Raw genomic sequence first — 23516 nt, forward strand, 5'->3', positions numbered from 1 at the left:
AGCAATGATGGATGTTGATGGAGGTGTTACAGATGCTATTTTATGGTTTGAATAGCTTCTATATGTGATATATGATGTGTTTGGATGCTTAGCTTGATTCGAAGTAGCTTGTATTGCTCTACTCGAATCTAAGTGCAAAGCTTTGAAGTGAAAATGTAGGGTAGTGATTTTGTGGTTACAGGCTCAATGTAAGGGCATGGACAACTTATATGAGGTATATGGAGAGTGTTTGGATACTTGTTTGACACTGAACAAGTTTAGAACTCAAATTCCACAAGTTTATGCAAGTGAGAATTTTGGAGGATTTAGATGAGAGGGTGACTTTGAGAATTGTGGTGTGTTTGATTTCAGAAGCTTTGGCCTCTATTTATAGGCAAGAAATGTGGTTTGTGGGGGTAAAAAGAAATGTGTGTTTGATTTCAGAAGCTTTGACCATTTGGTCGTGTAGATTTCAAATTGTGTACTTTTGTTTCTTTGTGAAAAAATCTTGATTTCCATGGTTTCAATGCCTTTGCCATGCTTTAATTATAACTTAGGGAGTCTTCTCTACATCTCAGGGGGTTGCTTGTTGGCTTTGATTCACTTTTGGTGCAGAGGGAACAAGTTAGAGGCTCAAGACAAGTTAACTTGGTGATTAAAGCTTCTTTTTCAAAATGGAAGTGTTAACTTTAGCCTTAAAATGGAATTATCACATGGATAATGCTTGAAACACTTGGATTATAGCTCAAAAGCAAGTGTAATCCTCTGATTATGGGGTGTTAAACAATTTATAGGACCTTTCTTTTCAGATTTGGTGAGTTTGAATTGGTTTTGCAACTTGGTTCCCCTCTTGTTCATGACTTGAATTTCAAGAATGGGAGCACAACTTTAAGCCTTTGAAACTCCTAGCTCACAAATGCTATGGAGGTGTTCTAGTACTCTTTAGAAAGCTCTAACAGTGCTCTTCAACTTTAATGTTTGGTGTTTCTTCAAATTCATCCTGAATCTTGGTGAAAAGTGTCCACAAAGTTGGAAGAAAATTAGGTTTAAAACACTTTGAAATTTTTCTAAGTGTTTGGAAGGAACTTCACGAGCTCATAACTTTCAAATGGTTGATCTTTTGGGAAAAAATTGTCATTACCAAAGTTGTAGTTTGGATTGAGATCTACAACTTTCAGGTTGGAAATTTGTTTCAAATTCAGCATGGATCTTGGTGTAACTTGTGCATGAAGTTTGAAACTTTTAAGCCTAAAACACTTGAAATTTTTCTAAGTGTTTAGAATCTTCCAACTTTGACTTTTGTTGAATTTTGATTCTTGATTGATTTTATTGATTTTCTTTGATCAAATGACTTCAATAAACATATATTCATGATTTTGATTTTCAAAAGTCCATGGTTGACCAAATTTCTCAAAAGTCAAAGGTAGCCTTGGATAGTTGACTTTTTCCAAATGAATTGCATTTCATAAGTATCAATTGAATCAAGCTCTTCATATCAAATGAATGATATGAGTGGATTATAATGAAGCATTGGAGATCCTTGAATCATGATTTGAGCCATAGAGTCATATCCTGATTAAAAGTCAAATTCCTAGATGAATTAGGTCAAAAACCCTAATTTGTGCACCAGATGAAAATGAAAGTTGTTGACTTTGAACTGAGCGACACTTGGATTTGGATTTTGATGAGGGGAATCACTTGAGCACATGATAATGTTTGAGCTCCTCTGTGGGCCTTAAAACCCTAATTTATGTGAGTTTATTGATCAACCACCTACCAATTGAGAAACAAGCAACAAACAAACACAATCTTTTTGTATATTTTTGGTTAGCAAATGATATATGGGCAATGATGATGATGATGATTACACTATTCTCAAAATGAGGTGGGATCTCAAGATAAAAAATTGGGGTACAACAAGATGGTGAAGAAACTAAGATTGTACCTTGTATATCTCCACTGACGGAGGCCAAACCAAGAAAAGAAGAATGTGGAAATGGAAAGGAAGTCTCATGACCAGAGAAGAGTAAATGAGTGAGGGAGTTGAGGCTAGAAGATAGAAAGAATAGAGCTTTCATTTTGTTCCATTAGAATTAGTAAATTTTTCATTGAAACAATACCTAAATCATTTAGTCAACTTAAAATGTTAAATAGTTTATTCACCAAACTGATTTTTTCCAAGTTTGAAATATTTTCAAAATTGCCACCGCTTCGAGTTATTAGGTCGGGTGGAAGACAACTGACTTAAAAAAATTATCTAAAAAGTGTTTTTTTGTACTAGTTCTCCATTTCTCAAACAGATACATTGTACCAAAAATATTCATTGCTTATAGCATTTGCAAAGGCAAAACAGCACATGTGCGCCATATAATTTTACAACAAATAAAAAATAAAAAAATTAACAATGTTTTCTCCTTGGTTATTATAATAAATCAAGGTAATATTTGTTTTCTATTACCTTGGTGTCTCAACTAACCGAGAGAAAATGTGAGGCACGTCATTCAATTATGAAAATAATTAAAATGCAGAAGCTGGAGATCGAATCCATGTAAAGAACATTTTATCTTTTGACTATTTCAAAATTATGAGATAAAATGACAAATTTTAATGACACCTTTTATCTTCTCACCTCTATAACCGAAGCTATAACCTCTTCGTGTCCGAGATTAAGTGAGTTTTTTTTGTTACGTAAACATATATAAACTAAAAAGCAAAATATTCATTACTATTGTTGAAGGATGTAAGTGGGAGGTGAAGAAAGGTTTTAACACTCCTTTTTGGGAAGCCAAATGGTGGAGAGGCATTATATTGCGTGATGATTTTCCGGAATTATTTGAGGCTTCTTTTTTGAAAGGGGTGTCGGTTGCTACCATGGGAGGGTGGTTTGAGGGTAGTTGGAGATGGGGCGATTTTGGGATTACCGCGGGTATGAGGGAGGAGAGAAACGTTATGGAGGGAATTGTTCGGATGAGGGGTATGTTGGCCGATTTTGGTGGTGTGGGGGAAGGGAGAGATGAAGTTTTTTGGGACCTATCCGATGATGGTCTTTTCTCGGTGTCTTCTTGCTACTCTTTTTTGGGGAGAAGCTTCATTCCGGAGGGGCCGGCGAATAAGCATGATGGGGCGTTTGGGCTTGTTTGGAAGGCGGATGTGCCTTTTAAAATTAAGGCGTTTGGTTGGAGATTTCTTCTTGATAGAATACCGACAAAGGATTGCTTGGTGTATAGAGGGATTAATTTACCGGTAGATAATTTAAAGTGTTGTTTTTGTGGATATGATTTAGAGAGTAGAAATCATTCTTTTTTTGGTTGTTGGATGGTTAAAGCTATTTGGAATGAGATAGCTATTTGGGTGGGAAAGGAGGGGGATGTGGAGGATGGGTGCTTGCCGAATTTTATGGAATGGCATTGTTTCTTCCGGGATAAAAAAGTTAGGAATAGTAAGGCGGATGTCGTTTGGTTGGCTACTATATGGACGATATGGTTGGTCCGTAATGGTGTGTGCTTCCGTGACGAAGCGTGGAATTTTAACGACATGGTGTGGAGTATAAAGTATATGGTTTGGAGATGGTCCTTTTGCGGGAAAATTACGTATTCCAATTATACGTTTTATGAGTTTCTAAAAGATCCGCTTCTTTTTCTCTCATAAGCTTATTTGGTTGTAATTTTCCTTTTCCTTTTTTTGTCCGGGTTTTTTTCCCGCTTATTGTGTAATCGGGTTGGAGAACCCTTAGTTCTCCCTTATTAATATATCTTGCTTACACAAAAAAAAATATACGAGCCTAATAGCCGACACACCTGCAATCATATTTAAGTAGCTCAAACAACTGCAATACAACATGAAGCACAACAGAAGTCATTATGCATATGCAAAATATGCCAATATAACAAACATCACACTAATTTATTATGAATATTAACACTTAAGCAAACCACATACATTGACATCCTTTCTTCTTTATGTCTTATTGAGCTACTTTTTCCTTGCCAAGATTAGCATCAACATCTCGAGTGTTTTTGCATAAGAAGTCCATGTGAGCATTTGGAGGATTAATATCCTCACTGATTTTCTCATATTCAATAGTCCATTTAACAACAGCACTTCCATCAGCCTTATCACTTACTTCAAGGATGAGCTTAAAAGCCTTATAGTGCTTTTCAATATCTCCACCAAAGATCTTCCAAATTACTTTTTTGTTTTGTTCATCAACTTCTTCAATACTCTCGTGACATGTGTGTACCTCACCATCTGTTGTCATGTCATGGACAATTATAACAAGAAAAATAACAAAGTTGAATGTAAGAATCATAGAAAAATAAAAGGATTATTTTAAAAATAAAAAATATCACACTGTTTTCATTTTTGTAATAAATTATTTTAGAATGCATTTGTTTTCTAAAATAAAATATTTTTTTAATATATTTTTTGTGTAGTATAAATTATCAAAAATATTAAATATATATATTTTTTATTTTCTATTAAAAAATATTTATATTTTTTTAGTCACTAGTGTCTCAGCATAATTACTAACTAACTTAACAAAGTAATCATTATTTTTTTTTTTTTAAATCTCAATTCATTTCTCACATATCACTCCAGGCTGGAAAAGGAGTTTTCGGTAAGTAGCGTTTCAAATATTGTTAATGATTCCAAATCTTTTGTTTGGCCGAACCACTTGTTTATTTTGTTAAAAGTGATGTGGGAGCTAAATATTCCTCCTAAAATTAAAGTTTTTGCTTGGAGATTCTTCATTGAAAAAATTCCTTCCAAAGATGAGTTGTTGAAAAGAGGAGTTACTAGCATCTTAAATAAGGATTGTGTGTTTTGTGGCAACCAGCCGGAAGTGATTTCTCATCTCTTTTTTAATTGTCATGTGGTGAAAAAAATTTGGAAAAACATGTATGGTTGGTTGGGCATTAAGGAGGTCTTAAATGGAGTGGATTTTTTGGATTTTGGTGTCATACAAGATATAGTGAAAAATGCTAATCATAGGTTGAAGATAAACATAGTTTGGATTGCCATTATTTGGTGCATTTGGCTCATGAGGAATGCCATAATCTTCAAGGGAAAGCTTTCTGCTATGATGTGGTTTGTTCCAATATCATCTTCCTATCGTGGAGATGGTTGTCTTTTGTTTACTCTAAGTTTAGTGTCATTTATTATGAATGGTTTAAACTTCTTTTATCCTGTTCAAACGCTATTTAGCGTCTCTTGGTAATGCTTGCACCCCTATTGCGAGCTTTATAATCAATTACTTATTAAAAAAAATGTTTCCATCTCACTCCTTATCTCTCACATCTCCAAATTCCGCCTCTCTCTAATCTTTGTGTTTTTCATTCGCAATTTTTTCTTCTTACTTTTTCATATTCTTCATTATATTTTTTATGTTTTTGGTTCATTTTTTTATTTATATTTTTCATATTCTTCGTTCATCTTTTTAATATTTTCTCTGTACTTTCTGCTTACTATCTCTCACTCGCTGTTCCCTCTCATCTAGGCTCTTTTTTATTCTCTCTTTACATCAATTTTCTCACTCTTTTTTCTCTTTGTTATCAAGAAAGGATATTAAGGTTTTTAGAAAACAGGTATGAAAAAACGGTCGTGATAAAATAAAATTGTACTGTAAAATAATGATATCAATATTATAATTCACAACTTTTATAATAAAGAATTGATTGTGGTTAATTCTTACTGTGACGATTATCGTCACTTTAACAACTAATATACCAATTGCAATTTTGAAAACCTTTACGTAACCGCAATACGACCGTGACCCATATTTAAAATTGTGAGGGGCATTATATTAAAAACTTATAAAAAAGGTATAATACAAATCTGTCTGTAATAAAATTGTCTGACAATATTCTATACTAGCATGTTTTCTTTAAGGCAAATAATAATATATCAATCATAAAAGAAAGAGGAGATTCTCCATCAACAGAGAACAAAAGCGCAAAATTGATTCAAGAAGTACCAAAATCTACACCCAACAAAGTAAGGAAAAATACTACAATGAAGAACAAGTTAAATCTCAAGCAAATAGGACTTCCACCACGGGTCAAAGTATAAGAGGAAAAAAACTACTCACACACAATCTGATCATAAATCTCAATCCATCATTGATTAATCCAAATCATAGAATTGTAAAGGTTCAAGAATTCTCCGTTGATCTTCCTAATCGTCACTTCCAAGTTAGAAAAATACTTATCTCCTCTACATCTTACTCCTTTGATGTTAATGTTAAGTATTTATTGTTTCATGAATCTAATGTTTATAATTTTTTATTTTTTATTTTTTATTTATCACTACTAGTATAGTCCGATTCAGAGATCAGCTCTGAAAATGCTTATAATATTTGAATACTAATCATTCAATCAAAATTGATTAAATGAGTCATGTGCCATTATTTGTTGATTGATTTGGTAGATATAACTATTATCTTTATTTTTATTTTTTTTACAAATATTGGTTCTGCTAAGGCATATATTGCATAACTATCAGCTTTGGAAGGTTCATTAATTAGCTAGAGTTTGAGGGTTTTCTAATTTTAAGTTAGAGAGGCTGGTGTTTGATGAAGAGAATACTTAAAAAATTCGTTTATAGGATGTGAACCTAGCGCTATTAAAATATTAAAAATTGCAATTTAACATCTTTTACATTTATTCTTGTGTAATCTTTTTTTTCAATTCCGCCCCATATATAATAAAAATAAATTTTTTTTTTTCACTTTTTAAAAATATGTAAAAAAAAGTATCAATTTTAATTAATAGTTGAAATTAGATAACTAAATTAATGATGATGATAAAATAGACTTTAGAATTACCTATGACATATGTCCAGTGTTTAACCGTATCAGTGTCATGCCATTCTTCACCTTCATGCAGTTTGGCATGATGAATTCTTTCACAATGATTTGGCAATTCGTGAAGTTCTGTTGCATATAGTTTGAAGAACTTGTCAGCGGGTGTTTTGATACCAAGTTCAGCAATAAGTTTGCCAGCTAGAACCATTTTTGGTAAGAAGAAAGAAACAAGGGTTGATATGATGAAAGTGTATGCAACCTCATGCCTTAAATAGAAATTGGGTTACATTATTTGAACTGCATTATTGTTTTGGTCCCACCATGTCTGGTTATTGTCCAGGCAAAAACATGTTGGATAGCACTTGAGAGCCAAAAACTGACGTGCAGTTAATGCATGGCCACACATTTTCATCAAATAACTCTTTTAGATTATTCTAGAGTAGAATCTTTTAGAAATATCCTCCTAAATTTATATTGAGCAGTGTTATTGGTAGTGCACAGTAGTTATATTATGCAATTTATATAAACATTGTACTGTTTCATGATTGGAATCATTGAATGAAAGTGATATTTTTATTTTTTTTTAGATAATTTTATAATGTTAATCTCATTTCTATTCTAAAAACCCTATTTCATATTTTGGTACACTACAACACGCGTGGGCTTTAAAAGCGCTTTTTTTGGGCTTTAAAAGCACTGTGAAAGCCAGCGCTGGCGTAGGTAACAAAAGCGCTTTTGAAAGTGCTCTGGTAGACCCCCCCTATAAGAGCGCTTTTCTGGAAAAAGCGCTCTGGTAGACCCCCCTATAAGAGCGCTTTCCTGAAAAAAGCGCTCTCGTAGGGTGGCCTATGAGAGCGCTTTTTCTGGAAAAGCGCTTTTGTAGGTGTATTATTTTTATAATTTTTTTATTATTTCTAAACCTGCACTTTTGGCAGCAATATTTCAGAACCTGTAATTTACTATTTTTTGGCAGTATTTTTTCATGAACCTATAATTTATCATTTCTAATCGATATATACCATTATAATCGATATCGATTATATACAAAAAAAGTATTATATTATATACCATTAATGTAAATCAAAATACATATATACATATTTCTAAACCAAAACAACTAAACCAATTCACATATTTCTAAACCAAAACAACTAAATGGGAAACAACTTCCGAGTTCTTATGCAACCAATGTACGCTTCCTGTATTATCTGGAGCTATGTTGTATTGATGCTTTAGTGGAGAACCAGTAGTCACCTGAGCTATGTTGTATTGTGTCACAGAATATGAATCAAGTAACTGTACCCCGAAGGATCCTGCCACAGAAGACTTCGGGGTACAATTACTTGATTCATATTCTGTGGAACATAATCGGCAGGGGCACATTGTGTTCTATCCTTTACCAGTCCATCCACTGTTTGAAGCTCAACCTACAATAGAAAAACGTGATTATTACTAACTACATATAGAAAATCTTGAATCATGTAAAAGTTGATAAAACAGATATAGCAAAAAAGAAAATTAAACCTGCAAACGCTGCTCTGTAGCTCTGGTTGTGCCTCTTAGCACACCCAGTTCATGTTTCAGCACGTGAATTGCTTCACTTACATGGAGCCCTTGTAGGTCTATCATTCTCGCATGCCCTCTACCATTAACTTGCATCTTTGGACCAACTGGATTCTTGAAAAATCATAGAGTTGTAAAGTGCGGGAGAAGATTATAACTCCTACATCAACATCACACAAAATTCCAAGCTGCTTCGCCTTCTTCAACAAACTGTTTCTCCGCTTCGAAAACGTAACTTGCCTACTCATAGAATTATCAATCATCCTTATCACGATATTTCCTCTCCCCATTCAAATAAACCCTAACGAACCAGAAAAACACAGATCAAATGAATCAGAACTTCAATTTCATCACCAAAACCAAAAAGCACGAAAATCAAAAGTATAAACATGAAAAACGTAGATCCTGAAAAACTGTAATGAATATTGCAGTTTCATTGTTGCGGTTCAATACAGATATGAGAGAAGACGAATATGGAGGAAAATTGGATCAAGTTTCGGAGACAGAAAGAAAATCTAGAGAGAGTGAGAGAGAGAGAGAGAGAGAGAGATAGAGAAGCGCTTACTGGTTAAACCCTAACCTGAACAGAGAAGAGACGGTTGAAGGCTGGAGATGGAGTGAGGAAGGCGGCGGCGGAGTCGGTTGAAGGCTGGAGAGGGAGTGAGGACGGCGGCAGTGAGGGAGTCACGACGGAGAGGAGACGGTTGCTGGAGGGAGGGAGTTTGAAGACGGAGCAACGGAAGGAAGAAGAAGGTCCGCGTGTTTTGGATCTGAAACAAAACGCGTGTGTTTGTAAAATATAATTTTTTAAATGGGCTACCAGAGCGCTTTTCAAAAGCGCTTTAATAACACCCCCTACCAGAGCGCTTTTATCCCAAAAGCGCTTTCGTAGCACCCACCCTATAAGAGCGCTTTTAAAAGCGCTTTCATAACCCCCTACCAGAGCGCTTTTTAAAAGCGCTCTCATACCCCCCCCTACCAGAGCGCTTTTTGAAAGCGCTCTCATACCCCCCCTACCAGAGCGCTTTTTTTGCATCATTTTCCCTTGTTTATTAATTTTGTTTTTAGCGAACCATACGAGAGCGCTTTTGCTAAAAGCGCTTTAGTAGCTGCGCTGCTACAGCTTAAATTTGGCGTAGTGGTAGTAAAATCTTCATATCAAATGATGCATTCTTTTCGATCTTATAATCGTTAATTGATGATAAAATATGATGTTTTTAATTTTCGATGGAACGGCGGATGTATAATGGTGGATTCTATCTACATAAAAATATTTATGGATGAGAGGAACATCCGAGGATGGATGCATTTTCTCCGAGGTGTCATGCTCTCAAATGGTCGACATCACGGTCTTATTGTCACCGATAATCAAGTTGGAACACATTCACCATTGCACTTTTATGACATTTCAAGTCTGAATGGTGACAAATTTTTGTCTATCTTAGATGAAGAAACAAAAGAAGCACATGCTTTGTTGAAGTCTGCATTATGCAATGAGCCTCATTTTTTGATGATTCTATTTTTGATTTCGTCTCTCCCACTAATAGCATTTAAAATAATTTTTATCTATTACTAGAAAAAAGATGTTTTGTGACATATAAGTTACGATAGTTATGTAAAAATTGATATCCCATGTGTATTGCGACAGTTTGCATAACAGTTCGTTCTCCAACCGCGTTAAAAGCTAATTTGTGATGGTTTGAAAAACCATAGTTTCCATTTTACGATTAGAACTAACTGCCATCCCCGAATAAATAACTGGCGTACTTTAAATTGTTTCACCTCCCCTTTAAAAGTTTAAATTCTCCAAAATGAACTTCTCCATGAAACATTCTCTTCCCACCAAAAATTTTCAAAGCCCTAGTCCCCTTGCTTTTGTTCCCATTTTTCATTATCATCAAAATCAAATGAACCACACACTACTATAAAATAAAAATTTCGTAACATCGTCTTTTTTTTGTTAAACAAGTTGTATTAAATTAGAACGAAAGTTCTAGAAACTCGGTTACAAAGAGGCGGCTAAAGTCAAAAAAGAAAATTATACACCAAATGAAACCTAACTTAAGTAAAACAAAGGATTTTTGCTAAACTCATAGAAATTACAATTGGAATGTGTAATTTTTTCGATAAACGACCACCTCCAAACAAGCATTTTACAACTCGTCTTACTACAGTCACTACGCCAAAATTGGCTTTTAGCAGCACACCTACGAAAGCGCTTTTAGGCAAAAGCGCTTTTATAGGTTTCGCTAAAAGAAAAAGGAAAAAAATGCAAAAAAAAAAACGCTTTGGTAGGGTGGGGTACGAGAGCGCTTTTGAAAAGCGCTTTGGTAGGGTGGGGTATGAGAGCACTTTTGAAAAGCTCTTTAGTAGGGTGGGGTATGAGAGCGCTTTTGAAAAGCGCTTTGGTAGGGTGGGCAACTGTTTTGAAAAGCGCTTTTAACAAAAACACGTGTTTTGTTTCAGAAAACAAAAACACGCTCTCTTCTCTCTCTCTCGTAACCCTATTTCTCTTCATCAATCTCTGAAGAACCGCTCTCTCTGATCTCCGACTCTCTTCCCTTCAATCACATCCGTATCTCTTACATTCCACCACCTCCGGCCTCTTTCGTCCTATAACTGCATGATTCCATCGTCTTTCACAAAACCCAAAACACATACTCAATCATCTCTTCCAGATCTACAAAAAAGGGGATGAGAAGAAATCAATCGTACAAGAGATTGTATATTGAATCCCAAATCCCATGGGAATGATTGTATATTGATTGGTTTTCTGCTCCATTATGATTTCTTTTGATTTAGGGTTTCAGATTTGGGGTTCTGATTTGGGATTTTTTATATTAGGTGCTTATTTGAGATTGATGGTACATAAAATTTCTTCAATAACTTGTAGAGATTTTGAGTTGATATGTGTTGTTGGTTGAATTGCAGGACAAGGTGTTCCTGATTGATTTGGTTGTGTTATGCATCCTCCTTTGACATTGAACAAACACCTTATGTGCGTCGAAGTGAGTGTTTTTTTTTATATATTTTATAGTTTTTAATGTTTAGTTATTTGTTATTAGAATTATTTATGCAGAGTGTTTTTTTTAAGTTTTAGCAGAGTCAATTATTAAACATTACTACAAATATACAAATTAATTGAGGTAGTATTTGTAATTTTTAAAATATTTAACATTATAGTTTTGTTTAATCTAAATAGTCAAGTCCACCTACATGGCTAAGACTTATTACTGTTTTTGGTTTTTGTATTTAATCTTATAATTGCAGTTTACATTTTTATTTAAGGGAATTTTTATTTGGTTGAAGTATGTTCCTTTTAAAATCTTTAGAACGGATAATGAACCTTTTAAGATTGAATTTTCTTAGATTTCATGATAATCTGCTTTCCTCGTGATGACTCTAATATGTTTTTGATTTTAAACAACAATGCAGGGTTTTGCACAAAAGGATGCCTAAACAATGAAGAGTGAAAAGTTTTTTCAATCTCAAGGAAGTCCTAAACAATGCAGGGTTTTGCACCATTTTTAGTGTGTATAATATATGAGGTGTGGCTCCAACTATTTGTAACTATTTAATGCTAAAGTTGTACACCTACTGCTTAGTCTATCGATTTAGTTGCTTAGATCTGATTTACTTATTGTTATGATGTAATATGAATTGGTTTGGTTGTTTTGGTTTAGAAATATGTATATATGTATTTTGATTTACATTAATGGTATATAATATAATGATTTTTTTTGTATATAATCGATATCGATTATAATGGTATATATATAATGTGATGGTGTAAGAATCAGGTTTAGAAATGATAAATTATAGTTTCATGAAAAAATACTGCCAAAAAATGGTAAATTACAGGTTCTGAAATATTGCTGCCAAAAGTGCAGGTTTAGAAATAATAAAAAAATTATAAAAATAATAGACACCTACGAAAGCGCTTTTCCAGAAAAGCGCTTTCGTAGGGCTACTTTAAAAAGAAAAAAAACATTCTAAAGTAGGCCTACCAAAGCGCTTTTTCAGCAAAAGCGCTCTTATAGGGGGGTCTACCAGAGCGCTTTTTCCAGAAAAGCGCTCTTATAGGGGGGGTCTACCAGAGCGCTTTCAGAAGCGCTTTTGTTACCTATGCCAGCGCTGGTTTTCACAGCGCTTTTAAGTGCTTTTAAAGCCCAAAAAAAGCGCTTTTAAAGCCCACGCGTGTTGTAGTGAGTCATTAAGTCAATCGTAGTTTTTTTTCTTTTTCAATAAGCAACATATATTATAGGGACAACAAAGGGTTCTCCAAACCAATACAAGAGGACACGGGAAAACCCGACAAAAAGGAAAATTACAAACCAAATACTATTACGAGAGGAAAAATAACGGATCCTTAGAGAACTCGTAAAAGGAGAAATTGGAATGAGTAATTTTCCCACAAAACGTCAACTTCCAAACAAGCAACTTTAAATTCCAAACGGTATCATTAACACTCCATTTATCCTTCCGGAAACACACCCTGTTTCTAAGCAACCGAAAGAATTAGTACCAATCCAAAAAATTAGCCAAGCACTCTTCCTCACTATTCCCCCCTTTTCCAATCCACAAAGCTACCTCCAACCACACCTTCTTAACCACCCAACAAGTAAAATAGAAATGCTCCAAATTCTCCACACAATTACCACATAGTATACAATTTGAATTATCAAGAGATAAAGACATAACTCTAATCAACAAAAGATCTTTTGTGGGAAGTCTATTGTGGAAAAGTCTACAACCGAAAGCCTTGATTTTGAACGGAACATCCGTTTTCTAAAGTAACCCAAAAGCTTCATCACACTTGTTTGGAGGTCCAAAAGGAATCCGAATGCGCATATAAAAATCGTAGCACAATGCAACCGAAAATACTGGGACCGAATTTCCACGCCAAACCAATGAATCCTTTCCTTCCTTCCAACCTCTAAAATCCTCCAACTGCCCTTTCAACAAACCATAATTGTTAACATAAACATTATCCCCCAACAAACCCCCCCAAAACCACCTTTCCTCCTTCCAACCTCCCATTGATACACTCTTCAAATAAGAAGCCTCAAACAAATCCTGAAATTCCTCTTCCACAGGAACACCATTCAACCAATTAGATACCCAAAACAGAGTATTATAGCCATTATGAACGAAGAACCTACTATTTTCAACAATGGGATCATAAGAATAAAAAGAATCAATCTTTACAATATCCTTCCACCAAAAAGAAAAGGATGAAGAAACATTGCAAACTTTTCCAACACCAAACACGATTGAAGTTAAATCACCATAACGCGATTTCAAAATACTGTACCACAAAGAATTTTGGCCTTCAAGAATTCTCCATCTCCACTTATTAAGGAAAGCCAAATTAAACAAGGCAATATTTCTCACTCCTAACCCCCTTTCTCAAAAGGAAAAATAACATCATCCCACTTTACCTAATAAATACACCTTTTTTCTTCCACTCCTCCCCAAAGAAATTTATTTTGGATGCTAGTAAATTTTTTCACCACCCTTCTCGGCATTTTGAAAAAAGACATAGTAAAAATGGCTAAAGAACTAAGAACGGATTTCAAAAGAGTAATCTACCTCCCAAATTCAAGAAGCGATTCGTCCATCCTTCCAAACGATTCTTCATCTTTAACACAAAAGGATTCCAATTAGCTTCCTTCCTCAAATTGAAACCTATCGAAATACCAAGAAAATAAAAGTTACTCTCTTCCTTCTTACAAGCCAGTTAATTTGCTTTTATGAAAGTTGATACTAATCCCCGAAACAATTTCAAAGCCCGAAGCACCGCTTTAATCGCCCTAACATGTTTCCAATTTCCATCTCCCACAATCAAAGTGTCATCCGCAAATTGTAGAATGTCTACCCAACAAGAATCCTTAATAGCAAATCTTTGAAATTCCTCCACTTCAATAAATTGTCTAACAAGACCCGATAAACCTTCCGCCACTAGAACAAAAAGAAACGATGGAAGAGGATCACCTTGCCTCAACCCTCTATGAATAATAAACTCCTTAGTGGGGCTCCCATTAACAAACACTGACATCTTACTATTGAAAACCAATAATTCCATCCAATTCATCCATTTACTCCCAAACCCCTTCCTTTTAAACATATACCATAAAAATCTCTAACCAACCTTATCATAAGCCTTCTCAAAATCTAATTTAAAAAGAATACAATTTTTACCTTCTTTTCTCGCATAGTCCACCACCTCATTCGCCACAAGAACTCCATCCAACAATTGTCTACCGGGAACAAAGGTACTTTGACAAGGTGAAATGATAGAATTAAGCACTCCTTTAAGTCTTCCCGCCAAAAGCTTAGCCATCACCTTATACATGCAACCCACCAAACAAATAGGCCTATAATCATCCAAAGTCAAAGGATTTTTAGACTTAGGAATAAGAGTTAAAAAAGAGGAGGAAACCGCCTTAGAGATAGGCCTTCCCTAAAAAAATTAATTAAAGAAGCTTATGAAATCTTTTTTTATAACATGCCAACACTTCTTTAAAAAAAAAGAGAAAAGAATACCCATACAGCCCCGGACTTTTCTCCCCTCCACAATCCCAAACCACCTCTTTGATCTTACATTCAAGAAACTGTTTTTCAAGCCTCGAAGCTTCCTCCAAACTAATTGATTTAAAAGGGATACCGTCCAACATTGGTCTAATCTCTTCCGCTTAAATAAACTTAATTTCGAAGTGATTAAACACCGCCTATTTCACTTCCTCCACCGATTCCACTACACCAACTGATGAAAGAATCGGCCCAATATGATTAATTCTTCTTCTTTGTTTCATCACCTTGTGAAAGAAACCACTATTCGAATCCCCCTCTTGAAGCCAATTCAACCTAGATTTTTGAAGAAGCATATTCTCTTTAATTCTCCCATTCTTCCAAAATCTACAACAAGCTTCCCTTCTCATTTCAAGATTCTCAAAAAAAGTTGTATGATCATCCGAAACCAACTTCTCATCGGCTATGTTAATGTCCCGAACACCGTCCTCCATATCCAACTCAATCTTCCCGAAAACCTCCTTATTCCACCATTTAAGTCTATCTTTTAAAAGCCTAAGCTTTTCTTTTAACACATAATCACCTCTACCTTCTACCTTCAAATTACTCCACTCTTTCTCCGCAAACGGAACAAAGGAATCAAAAGAAAGCCACTCATTATTAAATCTAAAAGGTTTGGGCCCCCAATTATATTTATCCGACAACAAACAAATAGGACAATGATCTGAGATATCCTTAGCACCAATAAATTGACCAACAACATCCCACCTATTTACAACATCAATAGATAAGAGGAAACGATCGATTCTACTTTCAACTTGCCGTCTCCGCTAAACCAAGAGAATCTCTTCCTTTTACAAGGAATATCCACCAAAGATCTCTTATTAATGAAGTCCGCGAATAAGTCCACCTCACTATGATTAACCGTAACCGCCCTACCATTTATTTCTCTAACATTTTTTATAGCATTAAAGTCGCCACCCAAGATCCAATCCCCATCTTTGAATCTCTCCATCAAGAGAAGTAACTCATTCCAAAAGGCTTTCTTCTTACTCAAATCACAAGAAGAATAAATATTCACCACATAGTACAAATTGTTCTTACACCACATTTTGATCCCTAAAAAACCGTCCCCCCTAAAACTATTCAACACCTCAATATTGTCCTTATTCCATAAATGAGCAATCCTCCGATCTTCCTGAAGAGTTGGAATAAGAAAACCACACCTCCGTACAACTCCAAAAGCTATTAGCAATAACATCATCCATACTAGTTACCTTAGTTACTTGTAACAAAAAAAATATCCGCTTTTCCCTTTTCAATCACGGAAGATATTCTCCTCCTCTGGAGTGCATTCACTCTCTCTCTAATGTTCAATGAACCAATAATCATTGATACACAATATTATTCTCCCTCCTTGCCTTCCCGTCTATATCACCTCCTTTTTCCTAGTCCTCAATTATACTAATAAGCTTGCTTCGACCCTCTGCATCCACCACCCTCAAAGCGACAATAGCCGACCAAGGTTTGCCCGATACATCATTCTCCAAAAAATCCCATTGTCTATTGTTATTTCTTAGAATATCGGACTCTTTCTTTTTATTACCGTAACATACCAACACATTCCCACTAACTTGATCACCCACCTCCTTATAGATATACTTTTCAAGACAGCCCTTCTTGTTTACTCCACCCACCAAAGAACTTATTTCCCTACTACTGTCAAAGCCCAATTTCTTCCATTTTTTCCTTTTGCTATTAACCTTCCCCAAAAATCCCTTACCTATACCTCCCACACCATTAATGTTTTTCCATCTTAACTTTTTGTTTAGGCAGTTCCCCTTGTCGTCCTCGCGTAGGGTACATCTTCCCCTAATTCTAGAATCTAGAATTAGGATATATGATATTAAGTTGCAAAGTTTTACAAGAGAATAAATAGTCACCAACACTCAATTTACAATTTTTGAAATTGATACTATGCTCTTCTCTTCCCTTAATTTGAGATGAACCAAGTATGCCAAACTCTTCGAACAAACATCCAGTTACCGCTACTTGTTTGCACGTACACCGGGTTCCACAAACCTTTCATTCGGCTGATTTCGATCGCAAGACATTTGACCCCAAGTCTTTCTTCGCAATCCTCCGGTTACCGTTACTTGATATAGCCAACCATCATTTCTTAATATTTTCACTCGGCTAATTCTATTGAAGTAAAGACTTGTGCGAAAACCCCCAAATCCTCAAGATCTTGGAGGAAAAACCCCCAATGATTTTATTAAAAAAAACCCACAAATGCTCAACCCAAATTTGAATCTCAATCTTCAATTTAAACGTTATCAACACAGCTCTGTACTTTGATCAACAAAAATTGTTAAGTGTAATTATTGATGAATACATGAGAGGATGAAGTTGGTGAGCACAATGTGTATATCTTTCACTTTTTCTTCTTGTCTTTCAAATGATGAAAACTAGTTAATATATGTGAGTTACCCAATAGTTAAGACCAAAAGCATAACAGTAAATTTGGTGAAAAACAACGAGGGGTCGACCAATGCAGAAGGCCCAATCGATGCGAGCGAAACCAAGCTTTGTAGGATGATGTTTTAAACATCAATGCAACGACAACAACAGGGCATGCATCGATGCAAACTGCAAATACCCAACTCCCAATATGAGTCGACCAGAAGGGTCGATGCGAGCAATTGCGAGCTTGGTGCAATGATCTTCTACAATCCGTGAGTCGACCTAACTGAAGCATGAGTCAACGCAAACAGAGAAAACTTCCAAAAATTATTGTTTTCAAGAATTTTCAAACCACCCATTCTACTATCAAGTTTGATCACGGAGCCAACCCATATCAAGAGGTTTTGACATCATTAAAACAAGGATAGAGGTATCTTTCCCTCACAAAAACTAAGCATTTTTGTGTGGAAATTTGTAAAAGAAAATTTGTGAGGACTTATTCTGTCACACATTCCGTCACAAAAGGCTGTCAATTTATTTTTGTTAAAAAAAAGTACAATTCGTCCCTAATTTCGTTGTAAATAGTGAGGGATTTTGTTCCCTTCCTAAATTCCATCACTAATTTGCATGTTTTTTTGTAGCATACTTTGGGGTTATTGAGGAGATTGCTTATGTTACTTTTAAAATGTCTCTATTTACGTGGAAGTGGATTGATAGTAACACTAGTGTATAAACCGGTTAATTAGGATTCACGCGGGTTGATCTTCGAAAAGTGACTTATATGATCAAACCATTTATCATGGCATCCCAAGAAAAACAATTTTTTTATGTCACTAATCCTTCTAACACAAGATGGTCAAATTCTACCAGGAAAATATATTATTGATAGTGATGAAAATCAATATTTAAATTTTGAGACCTTTCTTTTGTAACACATCTACATCTCTCATCTGAAGAAAATGATTTAGATGATATGCATGTTACTTGTCGTGATCATCAAGAGGGGATATGGAAAAACTAGTCAGCAACTATTTTATAGCACTTACTAATATAAATTTACTCATATCTTTTTCCATTCTTTTTACTAGAGATTTAATGTTGTTGTTATTTAAGATCTTAATTGGTTTCAAATGTGGTTCAAATAAAAGGTGCTTAACAACCGATGACAAATCACAAAAGAGAAGTTTTGAACGGCCAATAAGACTTTGCATTTTGGTTATTGCTTTTGCTGGTTAATCATTTGTTTTAGTTTTAATTTGTTGTAAAATTATAAGGTGTACATGTGCTATTTTCCCTTTGCAAATGGTGTAAACAATTTATATTTTTGGTACAACGTGTCTGTTTGAGAAATAGGGAAAAGGTACAATGTTTCTGTTTCAGAAATAACTAAATTATAGTTTTTTAATACACGTTTAAATCAAAATATAGAAGAAAAAACAATGTTTTCCCCTTTGTTATTATAATAAATTGAGGTAATAATTGTTCTCTATTACCTTGGTGTCTCAAATAACCGAGAGAAAATGTAGGGCATGCCATCCAATTCTTAAAATAATTACTCCCTCCGGTCTTATATATTGCCAGTCTCAAATATAAGTAAAGATTAATTACAATGGTTATAATTAAGTCCAATTTTACCCTTAAATTAAATAGATTTAGTTTTCCAATTACTTATAGATTCCTAGTGTAATAATGCCACTTTTTACGATTTCCAAAGGAACATATACTATGAGTGTACGTTGCATTTTTTGCATTTGATATCAGTGTAATTTGAAAAGCCATATTCATACTATAAAATTTCCATCTCTTCATATTTTGTCTATCATTAGTCTTGTGCTTCCATTTTGTATTACTAAATATGGCAAAACCCCATCAATTACTTACTGAATTTCAATTTTTTGATTTAGGCATTGAAGATTCTGAGAATTTATCTAATCTCATTGTTGAAGACTCTCTGGAAAAAGATGAGGGTAATGAAATTGTTGAAGAAGTTTAGGTCACATGCAATGGAGTTGATGGTCAGATTTTAGAAAAAATATGTAAGCTTCATTTGGATGAGAACAAAGTTCCTGAAGAAATTCTAACTCCCGCAAATGAAAGTGAAGAAAATATCACTCCAAATAATGAGAGTGAAGATGCTCTAACTCCAACAAATAAAAGCACCATTGTTGAATTAGATGATAGTGAATTAGATCTGAACAAATTACCAGAATTGGACTTTGGTGTCAAGAAAAAAGAGGTTAAAGACATGATCAAAATTTATTTAGATTATTTGAACTAGGTGTTCTTATTTATATTTTTCGAGGTTTAATATTTCTTGTTGTCTTATCATTATCTTGCACCTTCTAATTCCGTACAATTTCTATTGTACTACCGTTAAGCAATTTCTATTGTACTATCGTTAGACTTGTGTTTCTAAGACTATGTGACTTTCTTGATTTGCTTCTATAAATAAATTGTAGCTAACATTCATACAGTACTAAGCAATTTGCATGCATATGAGTACTTTTTTAAACGAAACATAGTAGGAGTACTGTTAAACATCTGGCATGCATACATCCATTAACCAAGTAGTTTAAACCCATACATCCATCTAACATGCATATATCCATCAACTAAGTAGTCTAACAAATAACATAACAAGACACCTAAGCAACTCATCATAAAAAGAAAAACTAAAGTCGACTGTAATTAACTTGCATGCTTTATAGTTCATTCTCCATGCAAGTTCCACGATCTAAAATCCACATTCCTGAAACATGAATAAATCAAATTTTGGCAAATTGGCATACACTATCTTAATGAAAAATTTTAAAAAATATGATATTAAAAATCAAAGAGTTCATACCTTAATTATCATTGTTTAAATATTCGAAAGTGTTTTCAATTAACTCCCGATCGCATTTTAGTCGAGTGGGTAGTATGTCTCGAGCAAGCATCGTATCTTTCTTCATATGGGGAATTCGGTAATTATTAGATCCTTTAACTTTCATGATTTCAATCATACAAGATAGGAGTGTGAGAAATTTTTTGTCGGATTGTTTGCTAGAAAAATTATCATATGGCTTTTGCACAACTTCAATGAGCTCATCAACTGAGTTTGAAACTTCCTTATGCTGTAACGACTGAATGGAATTAAAAAACCCTAGATCTAAAACGTTTAAATCAGGAGAATTCGGTGGTTGACAAGATAAACGAATATCAAGTCCACCTTCAAAAGATGCTTTACAAAATTCTTCATCGTCAATAGAAACATGACACGAAGCATTGTCTTGTTGTATATAAATTGTTTCCATTGGATGTTCTTTAGGCACTTTTTCTTTAATCGCAGGTAACACTTAATTTATTAGACAATTTTGACTAACTTCTTTAGTGATAGAAGTAATCGGCTTTGTTTCAAGTGTACCCGGAGCTTTATTGACACTTGACCTTTTTGCTTCTACTTTCTGAACTAGAGGAAACACACCAATTTTTCCTGAAAATATCTCTCTATCATTGTTATCAAATCTAGGCCTAGCGACTGCTACTAAAAACATGACCTTGCCAATAAAATTTTATTTTTGCATGTGCGAAATGGCTCATCCTCATTTTCAAGAAGATAATAGTTTGCTGATTTTTTGATGTAGAACCACTTTTCATCTATGTGGACGATATTATGCAGAGATTTAAACTCTGGATCATGAGGAAGACTAGTTTCTTCAAGCATGGACAAAAAAAATCGAAGACAATCTTTCATGTGTGGCTTTAGTGCATTTGAATGCCGATGCGAAGTCCCATCTTTTACAAACTTCAACAATGCGGTTTTGCTAATGCCCAAGGCAAATGCCAGGCTCTGAAGAGTACTACGTTTAGCTAAAGAAATATCACGAACTTTTTCAATATCTACCGTAACTCTTTTTTTACCATAATTTTTTGTTTTTTTCTGAGACGCATCACCGGCTTGACATACTTGCTTCCAAATTTGATAAATAACATAGATGGATCCTAAATATTTGGATGCCAACCATGTAACAGTTCTGGATTCCAGTTTTCCACGATAACTATTCTTTATCAATAACTGGAAAATTGTTTTCCGCTGTTCATTGTTCAAGATGTTCTTTTTTTCTTAAACGTTTGTGTCCTATGTTGGACTATAGTTGCTGCTGCATGTGAAAAAAGTGAATATAATGAAAAAATGTGTCTCATGTTTGTTACTATTAGCTAATGAATAATGTCTCATGTTTATCATAAAATTTATCATGGTGTGATGTCATTATAGGCAAACAAAAAAACAAATTACTTAGTAGGACTAGATGCTCCACTAAATATCTTACTGATACATCACATGTAAAATCACGTGTAAAGATTAAAGTATGACGTAAACAAACCAGAAAAATGCTTATTAGCTGCAACAATTTCATCCTCTTCATCATCTTCATATGGATTAAATTCAGCCTCCTCTTCATCATCTTCATTTGGATTAAATTCTATTTCTGCAACAATATAAAACAAAATTGAAAATGAAAAAAAATTAAGTTGTTCCAAGATTATCTAACATGATAGTGTCATCAAATCATCAACTCCACTTTTCTACATAAAATTATTAGCACTACGCCAAATTTGTCTTTTAGCAGCGCAACAACGAAAGCGCTTTTAGGAAAATGCGTTGATATAGGTTTCGCTAAAGACAAAACTATAAAACAAGGGAAAAAAGCACTAGTATAGGGGGTGCTATGAAAGCGCTTTTAGGAAAGCACTGGTATAGGGTGGTGCTACGAAAGCGCTTTAGAAAAGCGCTGCTATAGGTAGGTTATGAAAGCGCTTTTAAAAGCACTGGTATATGGGTAGGATACGAAAGCGCTTTTGTTCTAAAAAGCGTTGGTAAAGGTCAGGTTACAAAGGCGCTTTTGAAAAGCGCTCTCGTAGGTTATTTAAAAATAAATTTTTAAAACAAAATTAACAAATTATTCGTTTTTCCTTCAGTAATGTTTTCCCTTCACTCGTAAACCCTACCGTCTCTCTTCTCCCCTCCGCGCGAAAACGGCCAGAACGGCCATCCCCTACCGTCTCTCTTCTCTGACCGCCCTCTCTTCGTGCTCTTCCTTCCATCAAAACCCTCGTTTATCATCCTTCTCCGACCGCCCTCTTTTTATGTCAAACCCTCAAAGGGTTGTGGCCATTTTTCTGTCAAACCCTCTTTTTCTGAACTCGAGCCGGCTGTGGCCACGTTTCTCCTCGCCGTCGTTCTTCCTCCTTCCGCCGCCGTCGTGCCTTCGGCCAGGTATTAATTATCATTTAGTTTTAGGTTTAAGTGAAAATTTAAGGTTTTGATAATAGTCATTGTTATAGTTGAATTCTGTTGGTAGTCAGTTTGTTCAAACAAACTGGCAAACTATCAGTTAGTTTAGAGTTTTTTGTAATGACAAATATTAGTTGTTGTAAGAGTACAAGAATGGTTTCACTTTGCACTCTTTTGCAATTTTGATTATCTCTTTACCTGGTGCTGAATTTTTGTTGGCTGGCTGGAAATTAATTAGTTCAATTGTAATATATCTTAGAGAGGAATTAATTTTCCGTCTATGCCTCGATGGTTTCTCATGTATTCCATCATTTTTACTTGTGAACTTTGCTATTTTCTTTTGTGTCTTCTCTTTGACATGTTTTTAATACTTTCTAAAAACAAAACAACAGTAGTGTCTAAGAACTGCGCCAATCTTCTTGTTACTTTGGCTCCAATCAGGATATAGTTGGCTTTATTCTTAATTGTTGTAAATTTCACCACTATACTCTATAACTACCCAACATAGATGTGCCCAATTTATAACAATAGGAATTAATATATGTAAATAGGCTGAGCAAAATGCATTACTCTTCAATAGGATCTTCATCAGACTGCTCCCAGTTGGATACAATACCTTCAAGCCTTGAAACAGAAACACAATAAATATAAAAAATTGCATCACTGTAACAAATATCCGATTTTGGTGCATATTCTTGTTTTGTACATAACTTTTGAACCATGTATCCGTTTGTCGACTTCTTTACATGTAACTATACTATTTTGACGATTCTGGAGATACTCATGCACTTATCTTTGCATTTCGGGACTGTTTTTTATCAGATTTGCTTCTGCCCGTAATCAAAAGTCGGCCTTAGGGTCTGAATTTCGGAAAACCGGCTTCTTTTTTGAGTCCGTGAGGAC

At 34.6% G+C, this 23516-nt stretch overlaps 2 protein-coding genes across 2 annotated transcripts; both read right to left on the reverse strand.

Annotated features, from left to right (window-relative positions):
- Positions 1–3750: 3750 nt before the first annotated feature.
- LOC131640621 (MLP-like protein 28) lies at positions 3751–7028 on the reverse strand. The gene is made up of 2 exons (XM_058911002.1): positions 6803–7028; positions 3751–4227 (listed from the first exon to the last, which is right to left on the reverse strand). Exons 1-2 carry the CDS (start codon positions 6987–6989, stop codon positions 3944–3946), a joined length of 471 nt encoding a protein of 156 aa, XP_058766985.1. The 5' UTR covers positions 6990–7028; the 3' UTR covers positions 3751–3943.
- A 6104-nt stretch (positions 7029–13132) lies between these two features.
- Positions 13133–14402, reverse strand: LOC131640626 (uncharacterized). The gene is made up of 2 exons (XM_058911005.1): positions 14145–14402; positions 13133–13696 (listed from the first exon to the last, which is right to left on the reverse strand). Exons 1-2 carry the CDS (start codon positions 14400–14402, stop codon positions 13133–13135), a joined length of 822 nt encoding a protein of 273 aa, XP_058766988.1.
- Between the last annotated feature and the right edge of the window lie 9114 nt (positions 14403–23516).

Source organism: Vicia villosa, unplaced genomic scaffold, assembly GCF_029867415.1.
Source record: "Vicia villosa cultivar HV-30 ecotype Madison, WI unplaced genomic scaffold, Vvil1.0 ctg.003240F_1_1, whole genome shotgun sequence".
Taxonomy (NCBI): Eukaryota; Viridiplantae; Streptophyta; class Magnoliopsida; order Fabales; family Fabaceae; genus Vicia; species Vicia villosa.